The 27,718-nt window shown below is 41.9% G+C and overlaps 1 protein-coding gene across 3 annotated transcripts; it reads right to left on the minus strand.

Moving 5' to 3' along the window:
* eef2k (eukaryotic elongation factor 2 kinase) lies at positions 1–25,420 on the minus strand. 3 transcript variants are annotated; one of them, XM_080789239.1, is made up of 19 exons: positions 25,146–25,420; positions 22,399–22,664; positions 21,330–21,383; positions 19,029–19,129; positions 15,903–15,963; positions 15,466–15,503; positions 12,708–12,879; positions 12,048–12,197; positions 11,725–11,857; positions 11,220–11,347; positions 10,914–11,124; positions 10,478–10,545; positions 9,628–9,705; positions 8,659–8,715; positions 5,406–5,537; positions 4,913–5,101; positions 2,847–2,971; positions 1,996–2,174; positions 1–1,502 (listed from the first exon to the last, which is right to left on the minus strand). In XM_080789239.1, exons 2-19 carry the CDS (start codon positions 22,639–22,641, stop codon positions 1,387–1,389), a joined length of 2,235 nt encoding a protein of 744 aa, XP_080645365.1. In that variant the 5' UTR covers positions 22,642–22,664; positions 25,146–25,420; the 3' UTR covers positions 1–1,386. The 3 variants fall into 3 exon arrangements, with proteins under 3 accessions (XP_080645365.1, XP_080645364.1, XP_080645366.1); XM_080789238.1 differs by lacking the exon at positions 8,659–8,715 and adding an exon at positions 8,020–8,097 and having other exon boundaries at positions 25,146–25,419; XM_080789240.1 differs by lacking the exon at positions 8,659–8,715.
* Positions 25,421–27,718: the final 2,298 nt, after the last annotated feature.

Consider the following 27,718-nt stretch of genomic DNA (forward strand, 5'->3'; position numbering starts at 1 on the left):
GATGGAATAAAAAGTTTATTTACACTTTCTAAATGTAGTAACATACAAACAAAACAATGAACCATTGTGTTTTCGATTCCTTAGATATTGTTATTTTTTTAGCACCAAAGCAGCATGTATGCAACATACAATTTAACCCAGGATTACACAGGCATACTGTATAGACAAAGAAACAGAGGCAGAAATTATTAGTTTTTAGCCACTGGACAATTTAATAGGCATATCTTGATTGCAAATCTTCCTACCTCAGAATGTTCTTTTTACTTTTGGGTTTTTATTTTGCCTTTTCTTTGTAAACCTCAATGTTCTTTTTGAGAAAGGTTTCAATCAATCAAACCGTGCCGTTTATTTTGTTCGAAATATACAAAATATATTAGAAATGTTGCTGCCATGTGATGTGAAGTAGATCTGCAATTTCGTGCTGTCTTTGCTACTCATCATAATTATGACTAAGTTTATAGGCCCAACACCAAGTAATCTAAAGCCTGATTCTGAATGGTTGCATAGTAGAGATGAAAAGGGTATCTCTGAAAGACAAAGAAGATGCCCCACACACTGTCAGACACTTGCCAAAAAATGTTGCTCTTTATTTGGTCGACGTTTCGGTCGTTTAGACCTTCATCAATGATATTGGCAAGTGTCTGACAGTGTGCGGGACCTCTTCTTTGTCTTTCAAAGATACCCTTTTCATCATATGCGCTATTGCCCTACGCACCTGTCACCAGCCTTTTGAGGTGTGCATCGGCCTTTTTCTGCATAGTAGAGATAACACACACGCACACACGCAGACAGACAGACGCAGCAGCAGAACAAAATAAAAGCTAACTAAAATAAAAAACTAACTAAAATAATGTCATCAAAAATAATGTAAACGTAACATTCAGGGTGGAATCCTGAATCATTCAAACAAAGCCCTTTTTGACATATTGGCCTGGTTGACGCGACGGTCTGTCTGGCTGTACATTCCTTGCAATAATTAGCTACAAAAAGTCATCTCTGAAACTAGACAAATCCCCCCCCACACACACATCTCTCAACAAAGACATGTATTTATATTCAAGGGGGTTCCACCGCGCCTCAAGCATGTGGTAGGCCGTGCATCTCAGAAGCAGGACTGGTAGCATCTCAGAAGCAGGACTGGTAGCAGGTAGAAGGAAGGCACTGGAGCATCTCAGACAGTTTGAGCCTTTTTTATTTAACAGGGTGAAAGCAACAAAATGACAACGTTTCGATGTATCCGTCACATCTTCGTCAGGTCATGTCAGGACCTGACGAAGTTGTGACGGATACATCAAAACGTTATCTCAAAGTGTCTGAGATGCTTCAGTGCCTTCCTTCTACGTGTATTTATATATTGTAATAAAAAGATATGTATCCAGTTTGTAGTTACTCCTCCTCCTCTACTAGTGCCCAGGCCTCTTCAGCTTTCATGTAGTACTGGTTGGCCAGACGGCCTTTCATGGCCTCCATGGCCGCGTCGGCTGCCTCTGTGAACAGATCACCTGGAGGGAGGAGGAACACATGACATCATTCTAGGGTGAAATGTTCAAACTTATGAAAACCTTAGATATTTTCAGATAAAACTAAACTAAACAAAACGTTAAAGCTAAAAAATAGCTGTCACACAAGCTCACTACACATCTCAATGCAATGCTTTGTGAGCTTGTATTTCTCGTGTGACAAAGCACTGTATAAAGGGATTAAAGCTGAGATGGTCCCCATGACACTTTTAGTGCGTCACTAAGTCCTCCAGTGCCCCCTGCTGTGGTGCCAGGCAATTGCAGGGAGCGTCCTGTAACTTCCCAAAAATAACACTATTATTTTGATTTCTCTTTAGAAGCGTTATAATATTGTAACCGCAATGAAGCATGAAGTCAGAAATGAGCCCAGAACACCCCACATTTTGATTCACGTTTGGATTTGATTGAAATTTGAATGCTGTACTAGTCTACTTGATCAATACAATCTACAGTAGGCCTATCTGTATTTCCACACCTGCTTTCTGTGGGTCTGCAGTGATGCCGTGGCCTCCCTCCTGGAACATCTCTGCCAGCCTGGCCAGCAGCAGGTGGCGAGGCTCTCCCTGCATGCTGTCATACTCTCCCACCTCGTCGTCCTCTGTGGTGTTTAAACCCGTCTCGTACCAGTGCACCGCCTCCTCCCAGTCTCGCTCCCTGAGGACGAAGCAGGAAGACCTTAAAAGCCACTTAAAAAAGTGGTAGAGTGCAGGTGTTTGTTGGATACCGATGACCAGTCAAATAAACTACTGTATGTGCACAGTGATGAAATGTGTAGCACTCCTGCTTTGTCACAGGATGGGGCACTTTACTGACATTCAGTGTGGCTAAAACGAAACATACTATTCTGTATGCCAGTGGTTCTCAAACGCGGCATGTAAATACCTTTTTCATCCACGGCAGCCCTTGAATTTCTTGAATCTTCTGCCATATTACCGTATGCAAATATAAAAAAAAATCCCCCTCAGATACAGTATGCCACGAGGAAAACGTGAGAGATTGTCTGTTTCAGTTATAGCATAGACTGAAAATAACCACTTGAACGTTCTCCAAAAACAGACGATCTACAAGCTTGTAGATCTGCTATTTTTGGAGTGAGATTTGGTGTAGATGCCGATGGTGTAGAAAATAACTCACCAAGCACAGTGCAACTCGGAAGTGTAGAGGGACCAAGTGGTTAAACTGAAGTGTTACCGATACATTCCAAATATTATCAAAGTGTTCTGAGGCACCCTTGGACTTTGAGAAACACTGCCGTATGCACTCAAAAGAAGGTTGAAAAGTGGAATACTGATTAGTAACTATGTAGCATGTTTGTTTGTCACTGACTTGTCGACAGGGAGACCGTGTCCGGTGTCAAAGGCTCTGGCCATCAGGATCATACTTTGTCGGTCCCCAGCCTCGGCAGCCTGCAGCAAGTACTTGAAGCCCTTCATCCTCCGTCCCGCGTTGTCCTGTACACACATAAACGACAGGCGTGTGCATTAACATGAAGTGTATATACATAGAGACAACAGGCGTGTGCATTAACATCAAGTGTATATACATAGAGACAACAGGCATGTGCATTAACATGAACTGTATATACATAGAGACAACAGGCATGTGCATTAACATCAAGTGTATATACATAGAGACAACATGCATGTGCATTAACATGAACTGTATAGATAGTGACCGCCTTAGGGTTCGGGATACCCAATTCATAACGTAATATGATTTTAATAATTAATATTAATAGTAATTTTTTTACAGCTGGCCTGCAAGCATTATGTAGGTGCTAGCATTTATTTAGGTGCCAATACAAAAAGTGCTGCCCCAACGACTTCTCCTTCCTCTGCAGCTTGGTTAAAATATTATTTTACTTCGTTTTGAAATTACCGGTACAACTGAATTAGGCTATAACTGGCAGGCTGTCCATGAACGCACGAAAACACATCACCGTCGGAAATTCACAGAAATTGATGTTGTTGCCTCTCGGGAATTGTTGATGTTTGTGCCTTTACTCATTCTACAGAACAGAAAGCTTGGTGGAAATGTCTCATCAAATGGAGTCTGTACGGCTGAAGAGAACTGAAAACATCAGTGGGAGAGGAGATATTGTATGTTTTGGAGAAGCAGCAGCTTGGTGGGGGTGTTCACCCACTAAAGTTGTTTTTTTGGTTAGTTACCCGTTATATTATGCATAGGTGTCGTTTGGGCGTTACACAATTAGACCAATCACCAGTCCACGTCCCATTGCCTTTAAGAGATCCCTTATGCGTTTCCCTATATTGCTTCATAGTCTCAGCCCGTTACTGCCTTGAAGTCTCACTTGTTTTCCCAAATGTGTTTGACCAAAATAGCAATTTAGGGGAAAGCGTGCCAGCACACCCATGACCACACCTCTAGGCGCAAATACCGGTGTCGGCAAAAAAGATAGCAGGTGACGCTGGACGAAAATACCATTAAGGGACAGAGAAAGCTCCTATATTCGTAATTTTCGGGCAGCGGCTGAATTGCGGGCCGTGTTGCGGGTAAAGTCGGAGACGAAATTGGAGCCCTATGTGTCCATGGTCGTAAACCTTTATGATTAACGTCTTGCTTGTGCATCTCCCTCTCGTTTGAAAGTGTCTGTGGGCTGTGACATATTTTAACTTGTATTGATAGAAATCGTTTTAACAGTTTAAATCTGCATACAGGCACAACTCTCGAGTCTCGACAATTACGCAGGAACAACACCACTCCTGCATCCTGTCGCCCTTTCACAATAAAGTGTCTCCCATTTGCCTCCCAATGCTGCACATTTTACCCAGGTTATTAACAGGAAATAGGTGTAAATTGTAACTTAACACAATCCCCGGCAAAAAACGTAACCTACGTTAATTGTGCCTATGACGCTCTGTTGCCTCCCACAATTTACAGTTGCGCAAATTTGTTCTAATATATGCAGTAACTACGAAAAAAACAAAACAAAAACAACAACTGATAAATGGGTTTGTGTTTCAACTGCTCAGTCAAATGTCGGCACTAATTGTATATCTGTTCTTGAGGTAATTAATATTTGCCCTTTAAAATCACGAAGGCTTATTTTACCGCTGGGATACACAAATAAGTCGGTGTTCAAAAATGTAGTTACTGCACTTTGGCTTTGTAGGGCAGTATAGCTTGCTACAGAAATGGAAATTCTAAAATAAAACGTGAAAAGATATTTTAAAATACATTATCGTGAACGGAAATGACGAACTGATGATAGCTTCCTGTCTTGGCTTTCGGGATTTGTAGTTCCAGACTATATATATATATAGCATTCGGAGATTGTGGAATAGTGAGGTGGAGTGGTGAGTCTTCAGATTAAGATGGACATTTGGGAGTGAGACTCTGCAACGTGGATGGGACAAAACGGTAGAGCTTACCTCCAACTCCATCTCTGGCAGTATGTGATGGGGCAGCTGCATGTAACACCTGCCCAGGGCTACGATGGCATCCAGCTCCCCACACATAGCAGCTCTCTCCAGATGGTACATGGCCGACTCCTGGTCCCACTGCTCGTCCTTCTCACAGAAGCGGCCCGCCTCGTGGTAACGCACCAACGCCAGGTGGACCTGGGAAACAGGTTTGAGGTTGTTCTTTATCGTTACATCTTGAGAATAGGTACTTATGTACGTGGAGTAAGTGATTTATCTTTTTTTCTCCTTTTTTTTTTAAACTTACTAACTTACTTTACAATAGTAATCATTGCTATAAAGATAGATGTCTCCCATATCTCCTTAGAAAACAGAAAATACATTTTCAGGCCAGGATACCAGTTTTATCCAATCACAAATTCTCTAGTATATGAATAAATCGATATAATAATTGCAAATGAACTCATGGATAGTTTTGCGATGTCAGCAGGCCCTCGCTCACCTTCCCCAGGACCGACTGGCCCAGCTTCTGCTGCAGCAGATTGCACAGTCTGGTCACCTCCACGTCCACACAGGACGAACGGTGGACATGAGACCGGGAAGAATGATAGAAATTCCACTTCTCCTCGGTCAGCTGCACCCGAACACATTTAGAGCAGAGGGAACAACCACGGGACAGGGAAAGTCAGACTCACCACTCACGGATAAAAGATTAGAATAAACAACAAAACAGTCTCACACACACTTCACACGAAGCTGATTAATACGACAGCAGAGTCTATATGCAACAGTTTGTTTTTCTTTTCAGTTGAAAACGTCATATTTGTAATAATTTGCTGTTGTGTGGGTACTCCATCCAGTGTTTTAACCTCTTGAACTAGACTGTAATATTGGCTCTGTACTTGGTCTGTTCTATTTGCCCTCTACACCAAATGCATTTGCCAAAAATAGCCAATCTACAAGGACACAGTTCTGTGACGTGCAGTGAGCTTCTAGATCAGAACTATTTTGGCAGAACCATTTGGTCCCCCCAGAATTGAGATGCTAGGGTTCAAGTGGTTAATTGAAATTGAAATGGTTAGGGTAGTGGTTCTCAAGTAGGGCCGGGGTCAAGGGACCCTCAAAGTTCCTTCCTTGAAGGGGGTTCCAAATAGACCCATGCAGGTCTGTAATTCTGAGAGTGTACAAATTCCATTCCATTTGTACACTCAAGAGTTATCGGGCTCTGTGAAATTAGAATGTTTGAGAACCACTGGGTTAAGGTTAGGGTTGTCAAATGTGTCAGCCTTTAGCCGAGTACTGGAGGAGTACATGCCCGTTGGCATATGCCACAAAATCATGTTTAAAAGCAGGAACAGGATCTTGGTGAGCAAGCAGTCATCATAGCTGATTATTGTCAACATGATAATCAGGCCGTTTTTGTTGTTGTTGATCAAAACAGCCAAAACAGTGAGTAGAGGTAGAGTGATGAGGAGTGGGTGAGGTAGATGGTTTCAGGTTGCTGGGTAGACTTAAGTTTCTATGCAGATGAGAATGTAACCACTTAAAGTCGGTGTAAGTGTGATATATTTGTTTAAATAAATGCTTGCTAAAAGGTTAAAGTCATATTCTGTCATCACTGCTATAGAGTTGTTTAGTAAAAGCCTGTGGTCTCTCCGTCTCTCCTCCAGTTCTTTAGAAAACTGAAAATATGAGCTGGGATACAGTGTGGTCTAATGTTGCCCTATCTTCTAGGAATCCTGATCATCAGCAAATTCATCTAAATTTTGTTCATCGGACATACTTAACTCCCCGCAGATTGTGTGCTATGCGGATTTTAAATAACCATAACTGCACTTTCTGCACTCCGAACACCATAGGTACATTCTTTCATATGGTGTGGGAGTGTCCGGATGTCCTTACATTTTGGAATCTGGTTGCTGCTAAACTTTCGATTATACTACAAATTAACATCACACCCTCCCCATCTCTATTCTTATTAAATGATGTATCCCAGTTGCTATTAAATAATACCCGTATTCGTGTCTTCTTTGCTGGCGTAACAGCCGCAAAGAAGATGGTTGCTTCGCGCTGGAAACCGCCTCATACATTGTCATTTCGCCAATGGGCTTTGACCTTTCTAGATATCATTTATCTAGAAATGTCTACAGCAAGATTGCATGGTGCAAAAGAGGAAAACATCGAGATTTGGTCTGGTATTGCAGATTTGGTTACGGGCATGATTTAGTCATTATTATTATTGTTATTATTATTTTCATTCATTTATTTATTTTTTGTTCCCATTTGCACAGTAGTAAGAGTACTGACATTTTTTGGCATCTTTGGTCTCGGGGGGAGGGGTGGGTGGGATTGTTTGTTTTTGTGTTTTTTGTTTATTGTTTTCTTTAGTCATTCATGATGTTAACGTATCTTATTGTGATTTTTTGTCTTTAATAAAAAAAACATTTGATAACAAAAAAAAAAGAAAACTGAAAATATCTTTTCAGGTCGGGATAACAATTTCATCCAATCATGAGAGATTTATCAGCTCCGATTTTAAGAATGTTCCAATTCAGTCTGCTTATTGTTTCATCACTTGTTAATCCAGTTCTCTCTCCTGATGGGATGTCCTGACCTGAAAATTGTATTTTCTATTTACAAAATTGCTGGACAGACAGGGAGACCCCTGTCACTGAACAAACACGCTGGACAGACAGAGAGACCGCTGTCACTGAACAAACACGCTGGACAGACAGAGAGACCCCTGTCACTGAACAAACATGCTGGACAGACAGAGACCCCTGTCACTGAACAAACATGCTGGACAGACAGGGAGACCGCTATCACTGAACAAACACCATGGTAATGATTGCTATTGAAAAATAGAGCTATTTAACACTTACCATTAAGCCCAATTAGACACATTTTGGCCTGACATGACATGCCCAGAACAGACAGCAGGGTCGTTTTCATCTGCTCACTCAAAAATAACACCAACTTAAAACTGCCAGGCACTACAGCACATAACAGTGCAGATCTATAGATCACATCACTGTATAGATTAGCGCATTATTTATGACACACAGCACAGCCAGAGGCCCTGGTTGGTGGTTATGGGTCTCTGAGAACATATTCACCCTGTCCGTAGTGTCACAAGGAGAGTAACTCTGTAAAGTGACGATTGCATTAGATCTGCTGCGAGCAACCATCTTCCTCTATGTGAGGGAACAGAGAAAGGAAAGGAAACAGTGGTTCTCAAACCATGTCATTTGATGGTGCCCAGTTTGCTATGCATTGCTAAGCCATACTCCCAGCCACTCTGAGAGTGCACATATAACATCTGTACACTTTCAGAGTTGCAGACCCATAAGGGTCCATTTGGTTCCGAATTATACATAATTTCACTGTGGATCCTCTGGAACCCCTTCAAGGATCCCAGGGCGTCCCTGGACCCACCTTTGAGAACCACTGGACTAAAAGAGGAGAATCTAGCTATGGGGAGAAACCAGTGATTGACAGACAAAGAAACCAAGGTTATTATAGTTAACTAAAATGGCTTGTTTGTAGTGTAGACTAAAAAAATGGCTAATCAACGTCTAAACAGGCCCTGGGCAGGGTTATTTTCGTCTTTGTCAATTTATTTCATTCCAGTTATAATACTTTGGGTGGACTCATAACTGTAATAACCTTGGAAGAAAAGACAGAGAAAGGGTGGCTTGATTAACGGTGATGATTATTTAGGGTGATGAAGGCACACTGCAGTCCTGATGGTTTACCAGTCTGACACTGTCCTCGTCCGACTCAGAATAGTGTCTGGTGCAGCGAGCACGGCCCTACGTGACGATATACAACATACATACATTATCAGACACCTAGTCTACAACATGCATCATCCTCCAAAACCAGACTATTAAAAACAGATCAATTCAAAATTCAGTCGTATGATTTCAGTTCAAATCTGCACGTTTTGTTTTGTTGTCGTCGTACTAAACCTATAAGTATGTACAAACTGCCAACCAGTTGAAGAAAGTCGCAGACTGTCTTTAACCTGTGCTTTTGTGACATCTATGAGGGTTTTACGGAAGATTCACCTGAACACGTATTCTTTTGCTAGTCCAATTCATATGCTCCCTGCCAAAAACGTATTTTTTCCCCAAATGGTGCTCACTTTTGACATCTTTTTGAGTTTTTTGTTTGTCCACTAGATGGCACCATTGGCTAGCACATGGTCAACTGTGCAAGTCTCACTGGGGCTGGTTCTGTAGCTGAGAAACCCTTTTTCACTTCCTCATATTTCTCTTCCTCAATGGAAACTACTGAACACATGGACGTTTTTTCAAACAGATCTTTTTCACGAAAGCACAACAAACAGCTCTCTCATTACCAATGATCTGGTGTGCGATCTTAATGAAGATGAATATTCTAAAGGTGAGTAAAATCACATGGAAGGCAATGGTGGCAAATGGAGAAGAGGGGGCATTTGGCAGTGAATGTTTAATCTTAAAATAAAATGTTTACTGTCACTGTAGGGCTTGACCTTTCCCAGCCAGGTTCAAAGTGGAAGTGTTAAGGTTACAAGCCAAGAGAAAGACATGGAGATAGGCACTATATACAGTAAAAACATGGAGAAAGGCACTACATACAGTAAATGGAGTCCATTTACTATCTAATCCCCAAAACTAGTCAGACTATAGTTTTAAGTTGAGACATATGGGAGGAAGGGCTGAATGCCATTATTTATTTACCCCATCAACATGGTCACTTTCATCCCCTTCACTTCTCCTCTCGCTGGGGTAGCCACTGTCTCCACCACTCTCTGACTCCTAAAGGGAAGAAAAGGAAATGTGAAAAACTTTTTTGTCTTCACCAGGTCAGGTAGGTTATTGTGGCCTCTTGTCCCTATGTTCTATAATAGGCCATTGTGAAAAGGGTGCTATTTCTTCTTATGCTTTTGATTCACTATAACAGGCCAATATGAAAAGGGCAGGATTTATTCCTCTGCCTAGTAGGAATGTGCGTGCAAAATGTCATGTAAATTGCACTCTGTGTTCATGATTTAAGGCATTTTGTTCAAAACGGGACAATCCTGCAAACTTTGTAAGCCAATGTGAGCCAATTAGGATGGAATATGAAATACCGGACAGATCCATCTTCATCACATGACTATAGAGATACTGTGTAGCAAGTTGCAGGTTTTTCCTTGGCCTCTAGGGAATGTGCATGCAAAGTTTCACACAGATCGGTGCAGATGGCAGACGTTCGTCATTGGCATCCAGGGAGTGTACATATCTGTGCACAGTTTGTCATCGACCGGGTCAACGGTGCCGGAGATTAGCTTTACACAGATGGACGGACACATGGACGGACGGACGGACGGACAGAGTGCAAAATATACTCTCCTCCCCCATGCCTTCGGCCTGGTGGAGACAAATATCAATATTCTTGTACATAGCAGATGTACATCTGCCATTTTGGAATATTCATGACAAATCTTGAAAGTGTGAGAACTGCCGATTTAGAAGGCATTTTTGTAGAATCGGCCTTGGGCTTTGATGTGGTTGGGAGGATTCAGTGTAACAGGGTGTGCTGACTCACAAGGCTGTGTTCATTGGTGCTGTCACTGCGGTGTCTCTCATGTTCTCCTATGCTACTGCAAAACAAACCTGGTAGAGGAGACAGACAGACAATACTAATCAGGCACCGCACAACAGTAGAATAATTATAGGGCTGCAAGTTACGATTACTTTTTTGATTATATATATTACAAAAATATACATATGAACTCAGCTAACCACATAAGCATTATTTTATACTTTGTTATTCAACCATAGTGACAACATTATAACAGTTTTGAAATGTTTCTACAAAATAGGGATCAATTAGTAACTCATTTTGCTGGTGGACCCCCTAAAATAGGGCCGCATCGGGTCGCACTTTGAGAAGCGGGTACAGGTATGGATCCAGGTATGACTTACCATAAGGGGACCTGCTGTAGGAGCCGGGTACACGTATGGATCCAGGTATGACTTACCATAAGGGGACCTGCTGTAGGAGCCGGGTACAGGTATGGATCCAGGTATGGAGATGTGAGGGGAGCAGGGGAAGGAGTCCCCTTCGCCGTCGTCCACAGAAGACGCCTCTGACAACGGGGACAAGTGAGGCAGACGACTGCCTGAAATGGTTCGCGTACGAGGAGAGCCAACCACCTCCTCACATCCCCGAAGCACTGTCTTGGCTGACTTCTGCATTGTTTTGGGGGGGAATTAAAAATGGTACATTTAGCTTTTCATTTATATTTCAAATAGCGAAAATAGCAGTACGTATAACTGTTGCTGACCAGCAGTTGGTTAATGCTGTCCTGCTGGTCGGCCTCTGCAGGCGAGAGGTCAAAGGGCGTTAGGCCCATGACCTTACAGATCTTATTGCACATGTGGGACTGGAAGAACAGCGCCATGCCTCGCACACCTGAAAGATACAGAAATATCCCAGACCATTAGGGTTTCATGGACTATGCTTCTGAATTCTGTATTTTGTTGCTAGTTTGACCCATTCTAATGCTCTTTAATCTCGATGACTTCATTTATATCAATCGTGGCGACTGAGAACTTTAATCCATGCGAAGCTTCTCCGGCACAAACCCACTTTAAAAAAATGAATGAATGAACAGGAGAGATTGTTTATGTGGGATTTCTCATGTGGACTATGAGCACCAGCGAACGGCCTATATTCACAAACACTGATTCACCCCATTTCTGTCTGTCCATATTTAAATAAATGTTACTGAAAGACAAGAGAGAAAGAGAGAGAGAGAGAGAGAGAGAGAGAGATCAATAGAATTGTACCCAGATTTCCGTCTCCAAAGTCAGTTCCTTGTTCGGTGTGGATCTGTGGGTCGGTGTACAGGTCTCCTACACCCTGGATGTCTACCACGATGAGCTGATGACCTGAGCGCTCAAACGTGAAGTGACTGAACGCCTGGGACAGAGAGGGGGGGGGGCAGAGACAGCTTGTCAGCAGCCGTACTGACGGACACAAACAGGGAAGCAGTGGCTCAGGAAGTGGGTTAGTGTCAAAGTGTCCGAGCAAGACAAAAAAAAAAAAGCAATCGATTAGTTCGACTAATTGTTGCAGCCCTAAATGCTATTAATAAAATAACACTGCCTACCTGTGGGGTGAGGCGGATGTTTTCGTCTCTCACAAAGCCGGAGTTGGAGTTGTACTTGATGTACTTTCCCTCGATGTAGTGCTCCAGATGGAACATAGGCTTCTCAGGGCGGTCCTTCATCTCCACCACGCACACCTGCATGATGTCCAACTGAAAACGAGCATTTAAGTGTTTCAACTATCTTTTTTTTTATTTTTTATGATTTGTGTACAAATGCTCTGGTTCCCAAACATTGGGTCGGGACCCATTGTGGGTTTTCAAAAAAATATTCCCAAAAAAGCTAAACTTTTCATGAATTAAAAACAAAAATACAAAAACAAAATGCTGGGGCGCCTGGAGGGGAAAGGAACTGGTTGGAATAACGTGTTCCATCCAGGCACTACGTCCAAGCCGGGAAACTACCCCATCAGGTGAAAAGAAGTGGCTTGGACTCCTCATGCATTGAAGGAAGCATGAGGTCAGCTCTCCTTAGGTTGGCAGAGGGAGTGTAGTGGCCAGGATTACATTAGAAAATCGAGGTGAATAAATTGGGCGAAAAACAATGGGTTAGAAAAACGTGGGCATATATTTTCAGTGGGCTCTGATCCAGAAAAGCACTGGAATATTGCTATGGGCCTTTTATGGGGCCTACTGTCTGTCTGTGGCGTGATTGTATTATACCTGTTTAGGAGGCCTGTGGCGGTTGTATTCCTCCCCCCACAACTTTGCTTCGTTCTGGAGTCTGACGTCTTCAAAGTACACATTTCTGTCCACTGGCTCCATGTAGCTCTTGGTAACATAGTTACAAGCTGACTTCCAGTCTCTGCTGTGGGAGAAATTGGACAGCTTCTTCCTGGAGAGACGCAAAAACAAAAAGACAAGAAGTCAGGATGGTGAGCGTCCTGTGATGAGAGAACGACAAATCCTAGAGAGTCCTTTCAGATGGGCAGAAATGAATACTGTGAAACTCACTCCCAACTCACATCAGAGCTGCCCCAGCCCTCACCACGTTCAAAAGCACACTCAAAACCCACCTTTTTAGACTCACATTCCTTGTTGTGTGTGTGTGTGTGTGGCCTGGGGTTGGACTAGGGTCATTTAGGTGACAGGCTATCTTTGTGTTCTGCATTTTGTCAGAAAGGAATGTTCTGTAGTGCTTTCCATCCTGCTGGACTGGTTCAACTGGGGATAGACTAGACGGATGTCTGTACAATTTGTTTATATTTGTGTTAAATTGACTGTAAATGATTTATTGTAGAATCTTTTTGGGCCCTGATTTTGGAGCCCTAGCCCACCTATTACAGATGACATTTTAAGTCCAAACTTTCCAAATCAATTTGAAAAACTTGACAGATTTGAGAACGTTAAATACGGTAAATACATGAGAATAAAAACAAACATAACTTTTTGAAAGAATTGTGGGACAATGTTAGATATGTTTACTTGTGTGTTGGTTAGAAATAATAATAAATGAATGGAAAGTATTACAAAGAAAGTACCAATGGAAAGAATTAAAAAGTGCTTCGGCAAAAACCTCCCAACTCCATTTAGTGGGGGAGCATAGGGATATTTCACGCCAATTCGTCTAAAAGCACCACATTTTGGATTTCGCCACGGTCACCGGCTCGGGCGCTCTATAGCTAAATCCTTCGAGCGTGCCCTGGGCTGCATCTGTGCAAAATTAGGTGCTTTTAGGCGAATTAGTGCGAAATCACCCTTATCTCTCCCTATGCTCCTCCACTAATTGGATTCTTATAATGGTGTGTGATCTTTTGTTGTCGTGTTAAAAAATAACCCAAACTGCCGATCATAACTCATGTAACTCGTGAACTGGAGGGAAGCTGTTTGACATCAATTAACTCGTGTAACTCGTGAATAGGAAAGTGTTAAAATATTTTTGGAGTTGGGTATCCTCTTCCAGTCAGCAGCGATATTATATGGACTCAGGTTGCCTGAAGAAATTTGGCTTCAAAGCCTCTTTAAAAGCAACTTGGTATGCAACGGAGACGGCAAGGCACGGAGAATGAACAGATCACTGGCTTTGAACTGAAGCTGATCTGCCCAGTTCGGAGGAGCTGGACACGCAGCACTGCCTCAGGAAATCCCTGAGGGTCATCAAAGACCTCACCCAACCCCAAAACCGCCTGTTCACCCAGCCAGCTGCCACCATCAAGGACAAACAGTACTCCAAAAACACACATGCAGCAGTCTGGACAGCTGTTATTAAGTCACCTCAGGAGTTAGTTTGTTCTTATTAGTTTGACTTCCTTAGTTCTTAGATGGGGGTTAGACTTTCCCAGATATGGGATAGACTTTGGGGCAACCAGCCAGTGCAACATTTGGAGGGTATTTCCTCTCCCATCTTTGCCAACCTATACAGCAGCATACTAAAGTTTTATTGTTTCAATGACAAAATGCAAATATATGCAGAGGGTGTGGAAGAGAGAGTAGCAACAGTGTACTGTAGTGTACACTCACTGTACAGTATGCACACATACATACTCCTAACCAACTTTGGAAAATGTTCGCCTAGAATGACAATACACAATATCGGCCAAACCACTTTTCACCCCTTTTTCAATAATGTTAGAAAATGGCAGATAAATATCGTTTAAACTGTTCAACATTATCTCCTATAATGACATGCCCAGGTTGAAAGTGGTAAAACAATATGGACACATCGGCTCGGCTGCGTCAAAAAAGGTCAAATAATGGCCAAAATAATTGTCCAGATCGATATATTGAGGTCGGGTTTTAATATACTGCCTGCAGTGTTCAGAAGGTTTAGTTTGCTGGGTTCATCATTCAATCATTACCATCTTTGGCTTCATGTGAGACTGAGCCGTCAGAGAGGCTGGCCTATACTCTCTGTGGGTCAGGGTCAGGGTGCATGCCTGAGCAGAGCATGCTGTGTGGAATGTATACAGTGGGGGGAAAAGTACTCAGATTGTTTTACTTCAGATTGTTGTACTTAAGTAAAAGTAAAGTATCAATACTGGAAAAAGTCCGGGATTCAAAATGCACTTAAGCAAAGTACATTATATATATTTAAAATGATTTTACTTAGTTTAAATATCTGTTTTTAAACAACAAATATGAAACAAATCTAAGAATTCCATGAATTAAAAACATTTAAATGATGAAAATAGCTGATCTACAAGTTCGCAACGCGGAGCGAAGCAACATGTTGTGCGCTTAGTTGTAGGTCTGTTATTTTTAATTGGTTTCTTGCGTCCCGGGCAAACGTCTAATACGTACCATGGCCCACTTTCTGTTCCTTACAGTCAGTGTGAGAGAAACATTGGGTTAAAAAAGGAGATATCGCTCCACGTCGTTGACATTGCATTGAGATTATAGCCGGAACATCAGGGCAATAGCCTCTGGCCTTTGGATATCATTAATTTCAATATTTTTAAGTAAAAAAAGAGAAGGGACTTACGTTCTGAAACACTCCCTCATGGCTCCTTTCCCAAAGGGCTGTGGGAAACCAACCACACAGACCAATTTAGTCCATTGAGGTTTTTTTATCCTCGGATAAAGACTCATAACGTAGATTCACTCACGCTGGGGGAACGTGTGAGTGAATACAAAGTACAGTACCTTACATTAGGAAACAAAGCATTTGAAAGCATACAGTACATACACAAGGGAAGTACAAAGGTGTAAAGTGCATCTATATCATTATATATGTCATGCTCTTGTTGCTCTGTGTGCCCTGGTCCAGTGCTTTTAAAAAAAATAATGTTTAGTTTTCAATGTTGCAACACTTGTAATATAGAATAGAATATGACATTTTAACAGTAATATCGTATCGATATCACAATATTTGGCATAAATACCTAGAATTGAAATGTTGTCCTTATCGTGCAGCCCTACCTTGGAAGACATCTTGATGTGAACCTCATCTTCAGACCACTCCCCAGTGATGGCATTGTACCTGAGAAGGACAACAGGAATTGATTGATTGTATACATTATAACCGTTTGCATGGACGCACAGCGAAGTACAGTACAATACAAGGTCTGCTAAAAGGATTTATCCAAGAAAGCTATGGCTTGTTTCCATTGGGGTCCTCAATTCATTGAAAGGAAGGAAACATGAACTGGATATATGCTGTTTGTTCTTTTAACCACTAAGACCTAATGCTGCATTCACATGGGTTCAGGCAAGCAGTAGACGGCAAACAGCACCTCCTGCTGGACGGCACGGAACGGTAGAAAGATTAAATATTTTAACATTGATGCCGTCTGCCGTTACCGTCGCTGCCAGGCTGCCATGCCGTCCTGTTCCGTTTACCGTCCTGCTCCCATCCACTAACATGACCTCCGGTTTGCAGTCTACCGCTTGCCTGATCCCATTTGAATGCAGCATGAGGCCGATTCTAAAATGTCTTCTAACAGTTTTGTCAAAAACAATACATATGTTGCTATATCAGTGGTTCTCAAACTTTTTTCATGTCAAGGACCCCCAAAATTGTATTTGGCCGATCTTTTTGAAAAAAAAGATGGGGGAAATGGTAAATATATAAATGGAAAAGAGGAGAGTTAAGAAATAATATGAAGAGGTTAAAGGTGCCCCCCGTTGAAACATTTGCACAAATGCAGATCTGCAAGCTCGGATCGCTGCACGAAGTGACATGCTACGAGCTTGTATATCTGCTATTTTTCAATAGCCAAAGTATAAACCCAGTGGTTCTCAAAGTGGGTGGGCTGGGGATCCACGGGGGGGTCATCAAAGGGGTTCCAGTTTTAAAAGAACCAATCTACAACCTCTAGGTATTTTGTTGTCAATTATCCCGTCCTAACGACTACTAGCAGTGAGGAAGTGCCTTTAATACAGCACCCGGGGAGCAGTGTAGGGGTTATGTGTCTTGCTCGGGAACACTTTTCCCTTACGGCCTCTCTACCCATTCAGATACTATAGCCGCCCCCTGCCGACATGCACACACACTGTCTGTGTTCGTCTTCAGCCCCTCTCTGTCTACACTAGGCTCGGTCAGTTTCTAGGGTCCCACATGGGAACGTGGCTCCAAGGTAGATCTCTGACTTCATGTGTCATTTATGACTTTTGTCGTGTAAAATACATATATGGTACGTGACTCAGATTAAAAGCCCTGCATTATAACAATTTCAGCTTTAATATTATTTTAAAAAAGTATAAAACATTATATGAAAAAAAAAACAATAGCAGAGTTACTTCTGTGGCCTACTGGCAGTGTATAGTGTACACAGGACATTAATAAGCACTAATCTGTCCAACGGTTTGCAAGTTTAGCTCCACACACTCTAATTATATAATCAAAACACATCTGTCACGTAACTCTGAAGGCTGGTTGACTCTATAAGTGGATCATGTTTTACGTCACAGTGAAGACCCCATGACCCTGCTGTCTGTGCAACAAACAGCAACACAGCGATTTCAACTCTATTACAATACTGACCTTTTTCCAATTGGCCTACATTCTCCCCTACATGGGAGAATTTAGAAAAATGGGCCTGGCACAGACTGGCTCCAACCCTGAATCGCTAGCCACGCCCATCACCAAAAACATGTTCTGGCGTTAACAAAATGAAAATTCAGGCTGAGTGTCAGGCTAGGCCTAGCAGGTATTCAGACTTGACCAGACCTTTTTTGACCCCAGGGGTCAACTGGGGACATCACACTTATATGGTCAGCACACTCTATAGTAGATTATCACAACAAAACAAAAGAAAAGTGATACTGTATTTGAGTTAAATCACTGAATATAAAGATCTAATAAGGGTCCATCTGGTTACCAACTCTACATCATTTAGCTGGGGAGTGGGACCACCTGGAACCCCCTCAGGGACCACTGGTGGTCCTCGGACCATTGGTTGAAAATCACACACCATCAGTGTGTCAATGTCTGACTTGCCTCTGAGTTAATGATTATTGTCATTGCATAGGCAGGTGCCATTTTTCCCAGTCAAAACAAAAAGGTAGGGCCAGACCGATTGGTTTGGCCCATATATCATTACACAACACAGGTCAGCTATTCTTGAGATTTTTGGAATAGGGCTTCCAAAACACACACACCACACACCACACACACACTCCTAGTCTCTCCAGAACACTGTGTGTACTGTGTACCGGAACACTGTGTACCGGTGTCACTCTGAATCTCTTCATACAACAGGGAGCGCGGTGGAGGGGATGGCACAATGCCAGCGGGTGAAAACGGTATAGATACAGTACAGTTACATGAGGAGGAGAACAACAGGCAGCACATTCCAAACCACATCTGCTCTGCGGTCTCGTCCAGTGGCTGTTATGTAAGAGCCACATGGACGCCCGCCCGGTGATTCACTACACAAACAGGGAAAAGCGCTGGCTGTGCACAGGCAGGCAAGAGGAATTCTCATCCCGTTTCATTCCTGATACTACTGTGCAGTAGTTTGACCATAACCACTGGTTTCAAAACAGTGGGCCACAACGCGGCTATTGTCTCCATTTTAAAAATAGGACATAATGTGTTTTTGTAAGTTTTGGTACCGGGAAGTGGGGACACATGAAAATGTATCTTTTGGGTGTTGAGCCGAGTGAAAAGTGGATGTTATGTTGCTAATCTTCTTTGTTCTTGTTAACTTAACAGTTTTGCTGCATAACCCACTTTCCACGCTATTTAATCCATGTTTCTCCCCTGCGTAATACGCTAAACCCGCTATTTGTTTTATGTGTTTAATTCACTGTTTTTTTATAATTGCCATTTTGATCACGTCATCACAACAAAACATGAGGTTACGTAGGTAACTCTGTGTTTCGACTATTCGTGATATTTTTTCGGCCTAGATACAGCCGAAGCCGAATAGGCCGAAAATGCATTTTTAGCAATTTTCGTCCGAATATTTTCTGTGGACGAATATTCGGTGCATCACTAGTGGGCCATGGTAAGAAAAATATATTACCTAGTCCGTCCGGATCTGGTTATCGTTATCGTTTCGCAGATCCATGACATGTTAGATTATGAATTAGTTATAATACCTGTAGCGAGTGCAGGCCTCCGTTTTATTCTCTTCCAGATGAAACTCTGTCCAGGGGTCAGGCATCGTCTTGGCCTTCTCAATGGCTGTTTTCCATCGTGCCTGTGAGTGACCACAGAGAAACATATCAGTCAACGGACCTCAGATCGGGAGCAGTAGCCTACTATAATCATGATTTGAATGAACTTTTGAACAAATCTCATCTCTGAGGCGCATGCAGAAAAAAAGTGAAAAGTTTGATAACAGAAAGAGAAAATAGCAAACATGATTAAGAAGATTCAAAGAAAAAAATATGAAGAGATTGTGAAATAATACATGAGTATCAAGCTAGGGAGGAAGCTACACCCACAATGGCCACCAGGATTAGTTAATCTATTTATCGGCATTGCCAAGGGTTTCCGCTTCAAAATTTTGAAGAGCTAAATATCCATAACCAGGTGTTACGATGACATAATGCTGTGTGTCTTGACCGGTTGTTGTCCTCTCTCTCTGTGCAGAAAAAACCCGGCCGCAAGTATCACAGCGCCTGCTGTCGGCCGTTGAGAAACCTTGTTTTCACCAGAAACGACATTCATTGTGCCGATTTGGAGATACAGGCCATTGAAAGCAGCACATAGAATGCACGTGGATGCGCACGCATCTTCAAAATGGCCGCGGCCACTGTCCCACTTACACTGTTATGCTAACGAGCGGGAGCTAACGATTCGATCGGATCAAAACATGGACTAAAGTATATAAATCCTAGAAAACGTAGGCTACGGTTCTGACAGGGGCTGCCAGACAAAAGTCTACGCTTACTACGTTTATGGCGGGCTCTTAAGTTACACATCAGCTACACTCACTCAGGGTTTCTGCAAGTCAGATTTAAGACCAATTTCTATCAATAACAAAATATAGCACACAATGACATTAGGGCTCGATTTTGTCCCAATATTTAATTAACTATTTAATTAGTTAACCAAAAGGGTTGAAATTGAAAACAATACAAACTTGCCCTACATTTTAAATATGGCTTGGAATTAATTGTGGTACAGTATACGCAATATTTGGGAGTCAAACAAGGGCCTTCATTTCATAATAACAATAACAGGCGGTAGCTGAATTTGATTCCATCTAGTGCATGGACGTTACGCAGACCCAGATATTTCTAGGAACTAATCCTGATCCAAGTGTGACCCACAGTAGCACTAGTAACCTTACCCTAACCCTGCCCTTTATGCAGCGCCACTACTCTCTCTGATGTGATTGGTTGCCTCTCCTACTTGAAATTCTAGTACAAGTTATTTTTAGAGGGAACTATTTACATGTGAGATACACGGAGGACGATGTGTGTGTGTTTTGGGGAGACAACTAGGACATCATCTCCGTTTGCTCAGATTTCACACGACAGCGTACAGTACAGTACAGTACAGTACAGTACAGTACAGTACAGTACAGTACAGTACGTGATCCTTCCATCCCTATCCCATGAAGAAACACCATCTCTTCATCATCACATCTTGTGATCCAAACTTAGGGATGGGAATTATCGATTTATTCATTAATTGATAATTGCTACATTTTGATAACCTTATCGATTGATTAACCGGTTAATTGATAAGCGGCATTTTTGTTAAAAAAGATCTGAGAATCTTAATTTCCCTCAATGTCCAACATAAAAAGATTAAACTTTCCTTGGTAAAATCAATCAAGGAAAGTGTGGTGTATATATGTTATTGAACAGATAACAGGAATGTCCCAGCTAATGTTTCCACAACAGGCTTCACGTGGGTATTTTAAACTTTGATTATTAAACTGCCAAAAACGATATGGTACAGTAGGCCTACTATACAGTATAATGACAATTAACTCATTTTTACAGCCGTTTAATTAGTGCAGGACAGTTACAGGAGAAACAAAAACAGTGCGTTGCAAACAAAAGCTAAGGAAGTAAAGGGAAAAGAAATTACCAGAGAGGTTGAAAAAAAAGGAGGGAATTAATGTTAGCCTGGAAAAGAACTACAGCTAGCCAGAAGTATAGGAAGTACAGGAATAGTCTTGGTAGGCTGGACAACCTGTAGCCCTGCACTTCCGGTTAGACACATTCGGCAGCAGTTCTTTTCCAGGCTTCATCTCCTCATGAGCTGGAGATCATAAGGTCGGAATGAGGTTAAATTAAAGGTAAAAGAAGGTGCGAAAAGGGGGAAAAATATGCTTAAAGGAATAAAGTGTTAAAAGGGAAAACAATGGTAGAAGGACAGAGGGCGGTGGAGGTGGTTATTGCTGAAGGCGGTCGGTAGATAGAATGTCGTTTGTAACATACCCGGGCTTGTTCAGATACGTTTGACCGAGGCCCCATCACTGTTTCAGTATCATTCTACGTAGAGGTAAAGAAACTGACTGTTTGTCAACATCACATTTGTGCTCCAGTATAAAAGTCGACATTGAATGCTTCACACAGGAAACATTTCATATTTTTTACATTGTTCATGGTCCCTACAAAAGTAGTGTAGCCATTCCTTTTTTAAATGCCACACTGGTCAAATAATTAAGCAATATTACCGTGATTATTGGCACGACAGTGATGCCGTAGTCGAGTTCCGCAAGCATCACCGAAGTGCCAATAATCACGGTGAAGCACTAAACACATAAAAATGAATTCATATTGTGGGGCAATTCACTATCTAAATAAAAAAATATGTTTCAGCCTCCGTTTCCCTGTAAATAGAAGACACATTAAATAGTCCCCGTTGATAGAAAGTAGCTGTGCTCTGAGGCTCCGTCTCATCAACACAGCGGAGCTGTCAAAGCCGATGCTGTGGGAGGAATTCAAGATATGCCTCGTTGTAAAACCGTGTCGCGTAGCCAAAATAACTGATCTACATGCTTACAACGCGTCGTGGTGGCGACACGTTGTGAACTTGTAGATCGGCTATTTAGTATTTTCGTTACCCAAGTAGTTGACTTTACTGCTGTACGGACTTCATTCCTAGAGATTTCTAAGTTATTGAGGTCTTTTTTTGACAATGCAACTGCAACATATCTCTCGCTGTTCTTCTCCTTCTCATCCTCTTCTTCCAACCATTCATCGCAAGTAAGTCCACCAAATAAATCAAAATTAACAGTATAATCAATTTCTGAACGGGGCAGGCTACTGGCTATTTGTTGTTTTCGGGTTTGCTTGTAGGCTAAGCTGTTCCATATAATCAGGTGCGGACTGCAGTGCGGAGTAATTTATTTAATGTGATTAGGCCCAGGGCTGGGTGTTCCATCATGCTGGTTTGAAGCACAGGTAGATGGCTAATTCAACCAAACAGATTGCTTTGTGATCCTTCGTCGGAACTACCTGTTAATGTATAAATGACAATATCGACGTTGCAGCCGTGGCTCACCTGGAAAGTAAAGCTGCTCTTTGGGAGGGAGCTGGACAGGGATTTGGAGAGAACCAGTGACTTCAGATAGTCACAGATCCCTTTGGAGGGGTCGCCGAGGATGGGACAGATGACGTAGTCTTCGTCGTCGTCCTCGCTGACAGAAACGCTCCGCGGCGTAGCCACCACGGCGGTTCTGCGAGGAGCAGAGCGGGCCCGCTTGGTGCTGAGCTCCTCCATGTCGAACATCATCTCATGATCCATGTTGGCGGGGGGTTCTGGTGTCACTGCAGGAAGAGGAAGAATTGTGTGTCAGAATTATACTTTTCGACCTTCACTTTTACCGTATATAAACGATACGATATTTTGCATGAAATAACTTAAGAGTCAATTGGGCTGTATTTTGCGTGTCTTAAGTACCAGGTCTTATTCCCTAACTTGAGTAAACTAAAGACCTGGAGGCGTGATCAATGCCATTTGGCTATTCTGAGTGGCCAAAGAGCATTGATCACGCCTCCAGGTCTTTAGTTTACTCAAGTTAGGGAATAAGACCTGGTACTTAAGACACGCAAAATACAGCCCATATGTCTTCGCTTAGACAAAACAGCTATCGTTTTAGTACAGCTCGTCAACTACTGTAGTACAGCTTGTCCTAGTGACACTAGGGTATACGTCTGATCCCTGTGTTTGTTGACCGTGCTACCTTACCGGCGATCTGTGTACTTCTCCTAATGTCATTAAAGCACAACCGTCAACAGACTCACCACCGCCGGCCCTTTATATAAGTGTCTCCGACTCCTCTTGCAAAGTCATAAATTACTGACTGAACCAGACTGAATCCATGACACATTCTGTACCAATCAGGATGTCTAGGCAAACGAAGCCGGAGTGTATTTCTAACATGTGAAGTATATTAATTAACACATGAGGTGGGGGATTGACTGTTGAGGGTATGCGCATGCATAAAGTCAGTGGTAAATCGAGCAGCAAAGTGAGTGACAATGTGAGTTTAACGTTGTTTAATGCAATCACATAAGACTTTTCTGTTTGGATGTATGGGCTGTCATGGCCGGAAAGTAGTTTTTTGCCACTCAGTAGGCGTTCCTACGTAACTTCCAGGTATGAGGATGATGACATGCGCATAACCTCTATGCGGCTTAAGTGGTGAACATGTCGGAAAAACATGTGTGTACATGGCATGGTCATGGGTCTCACTCTAAGGCAGCTTTGTCAGAAGTAAGAAATCCAAGAGGGGCTCCAAGAAAAAAAAACAGTGATCATAACAATGAAACCAGGGCAGTATGGAGTGACACCTTCCAACATGTGGCACTAAGATTACACACATTGCACTCAACAATGGAAATAAGCTCTTGCTTATTTGCGTTTTAATATTTTTGATAGATTATATACAAATATTATGTTCATGTATTTATTTCTGTCAATAAAGACGTCGATCAAATCAATCAATCAATCAATCATATCCATCATGAGAGCTAGGATTTACCCAACAGTATAAAAAAATAAGTGGCTCTTAACCTTAGTCTAGTCTAGTACAGACCTTCAAAGGTCCACTTGGTTCCTATTCCTAAGTATCATTCACATAGCTGGGCATCCCCTGGAACCCCATCAAGGACCCCTGGGGGTCCCTGGACCTCACATTGACCCCTTTTCCACCAGTTGGTTCCCAATGGGAACCGATTCAGTTCTTTTTGGTTCTTAGTCCATGAGCCCCCAAATTGGAATGTTAATGAATTGAGCGTGCAAAACTATTCCTATATTAAATTGATTATAGGATCAATATCAGTAAATATATGATAACCCCTCAACAGTAGTAGCTTTTTCATATTTTCATGATGTAATAATCATTGTCTTCGTGTAAGTAATCAACTGGGGAAGTTTCATGGTGATAGCAATCTAATATAGGTATGGTTTTGCCCACTCAATTCATAATTAATGTTAATGTTAATGTTAATGTTCTGGCTCATGGACTGAGAACCAAAAACCAAGAAACGGTTCCCATTGGAAAAGGGGTCGTTGAGAACCATGCTTCTAGATATGAACGTGACAGATGTGGCTGGCCTGGCTGCAGCTAAGGTGCAATAAGCCAAGGGAGGGGATTGCCAGGAGACGAGGAGAGCCATACTGTAAGTAAGTAAACATCAGTTTCAAGTTCATGGGGGTGTGGTTGGCACTTCTATGCCAGAAGCATGGGCGGCGCTATAGGGGGCGGGTCTTAGAGGAAGCATATATCACCCAAGAATACAAATATTTGTGTTCAAATCTCTGAAATTATTTGGTGGTCATATTATTAATAGCCCTACTATAGGCAAATCGATTAGTGAACGCACGGTAAAAAATGTCGAGTGATTAAATTATAATATACACAGCCTCACAGGCCCAGAAGAATGAATGGTTGAAATTGAATGCCCATGCATGCAGCCAGGAATCTGATTTTTATCGTTCATGGGTGTTAAACCGTTTATAACAAAACACGTCTTAAAAGACTCTGCAGTCTTCAGCATAAATGAACCATGAACAAACGTATATCTAAACAATGTGTTATTATAATTGTGAAATGGAAATGTGCATGATGCATGTTCAAAGTTCAAACAACACGTTCATATTTCAGAACATAAAGACTACCGCCGCCCGCAATACAAATGCATGATGAGTAAATTCCAACTGCACAATGTAAGGCATGTCACTTACCGGTATGTTATCCAATATGCAATCAATGAACAAATAAAATAACATCCAGTTCCACTCACCTTAACGTGACAGCTGTTGATTGTTTTGCCTTTAGATGACGGAAGTATCGAGCTGCACTGTCTGCAGTACAACGTCTCCAAGCAAGTCCGAGGCACCCCGTGGGTTCGATCCTCCCAGCAGAGCACAGAGGTTCAAGACAAGGCAGTATGCACTCTGCAGTGCCAACAAGCTACATGCACAAGCGACAAGCACACAACACGCCACGCACGCGTACGCACGGCACCATGAACGTATGATCACCCCGCACGTACCGTCTTCAGCCCTTAGTAGTAAGCTTTAGCCCCCCCGCAGTGTTTTTTTTGTTGCAAATGTATAAAGCTAGAAAATATAAAACTTCCGGTGGACGTTGTATTCAAAATAAGAGTACACCTAGTACCTACCCTCTAGTAAACTGAATCCATTCCATGTGACCATGTATTAGTCTAGAATGGAAAGGGGGGGTCCACCGTCCACGTGCAAATAGGGTGGATTTTTTAAGCTGTTTTTTCCCTCCGAGGTGGTGGAAAGCCTGGTTGATTGATTGATTGATTGATTGATTGATTGAAATATTGATTAACAGTTTGCAGAATTACAGTACATTTCAAGCACAAACTCAATACTGTGAGTGGACGACCCAATTAAGCATTACTACACTTGTTTACAAGAGGGTCCACCATGTTCAATTCATCAAAACATTTAGAGACGTACAAATAGACACTTCTCTATATAGTCAAAGAACAGAACAGGAATTCATCATAAAGTAAAAAGGGAAAATTTTGCCCCAAGGGGTTCATTTGTAACCCTTTCTTACCCTGCAAATGAAGAGACAAGAGAAAACAGCATAATTATTGACATAACAACCTACAGGGACAAATTGTTTCCATAGACCCAAGGAATAAAAAATAAAATAAAAAGTTATTATGAAGATTCAAGCACATCTTGACTCAGTGGGAGGTCAAAAACACCCCAAGAAATCGCTGAAAACGTTCAGACTATACTTCTGTTTACTAAATTCTTAGGTGGATTTTGACGCTCCAACAGTTATTTTCTTAATCCTTGAAGGGTGTATTTTAAGATTCTGCAAGGTGCCAAGCTGAAATAATGTCCCATGTGGTTCATTTTTAACCCTTTCTTACACAATCCTACCTAAATCCAAAAATGGAAAAGCATAGTTCTATTGATATAAATTATAAACAATTAACAGATGTTTCCATACAATTAGGACCCAAGGAATAGGCTTATACATAGAAATGGTTACTATTAAGTTTCTAGCACATCTTGACTCTATTACAGGACAAAAACACCAAAAGAATTGCTGAAAACATTCAGATCACATCTCATCTATACTTCTCTTTTCAGTAACGTTTTGGGGTGGATTTTTTCTTACAGTTTTTCCTTAATCATTTAAGTGTGTATACTGCAAGGCAAGCTGAAATAATGTCCCATGGGGTTCCTTTTTAACCATTTCTGCGCTATTACCCAGGCTCTGGAACAGTGGGGGCTACTTGTAACAGAGTATTTCTATATTGCAATATTGATACTATTTAAGTGTACTTTTCACACCACAGATAAAAAAAAACCCCCAAAAAAACAGTAGGCTATAGGCTATATCCAAGTATAGGCCTACTTCTACCAGCACACTATGAGAGCACACAGAGACCAACAACACAGATCTGTTCTCACCAAGTATTATGCTTTAATACCATGATTTAGCATATTAACACTGAGGTACAACAGACTGGTCTAACACAGGTCAAGTAAGGCTTACATCACAGCAGTAAGTAAACACCCTCGCTCTCAAGCCACGGACACATTTACAGGTTTTAAATGAAATGTTTTGCATTTTAACCACATGAACCCATACATAGCGTCCGTCATTCTGGGCCTAACGTTCAGTGAAAATAGGCTATCATCTATTACAGTAAGCTCTTGCGTCACAAGATCGGCTATTTTTCGCACAGATGTAAGTGTAGAGGCTGGGGAAAAAGGACTTCATTAGGCCTATTCATACTCATACAGTTTTAGGTGATGAGGGTCACCATCACCGAAAACTGGAGTATGAATAGGCCGGACGGTATAGGCCCTATGCTTGACCGGGTTTAAGTAGTTAAAATTCCAAAAGTCAGCGAGGGGAAGGATAGCGACAGGCTGAGTTTATGTACAGGTATATAAAAACAGGCGTTCAGGGTTACACAATACAATGGCACACACGCACACGCACACGCGCACACACACACACACACACACACACACACACACACACGCAGTACACTGAGCACAAGTCCATTCAAGGCAGCCACAGAGAGACAGTATATAAAACCAACACCAGAGCCATTCTCATCCACACCTGCAGCTCTGGTTCAAATAGAACAATGTCGCCATCTACTGGTTAAGTCACATAATGTCCGTCTGGAGAACATAAATAACAGAACAAAGACATCATTCCACATTAAAAGTTTGAACAATTTAGCTATCTATGTCAATCAAGAACAAATGCATTACTGTACACGGACTAAACTAGTAACCAGAATACTGGATATCTATCTATTTTATTCATCTGACTAACTATCTAAAGCCATTCATTGGAATCATA

This window comes from Protomyctophum bolini, assembly GCF_963924005.1.
Source record: "Protomyctophum bolini genome assembly, chromosome: 18".
Classification (NCBI taxonomy): Eukaryota; Metazoa; Chordata; class Actinopteri; order Myctophiformes; family Myctophidae; genus Protomyctophum; species Protomyctophum bolini.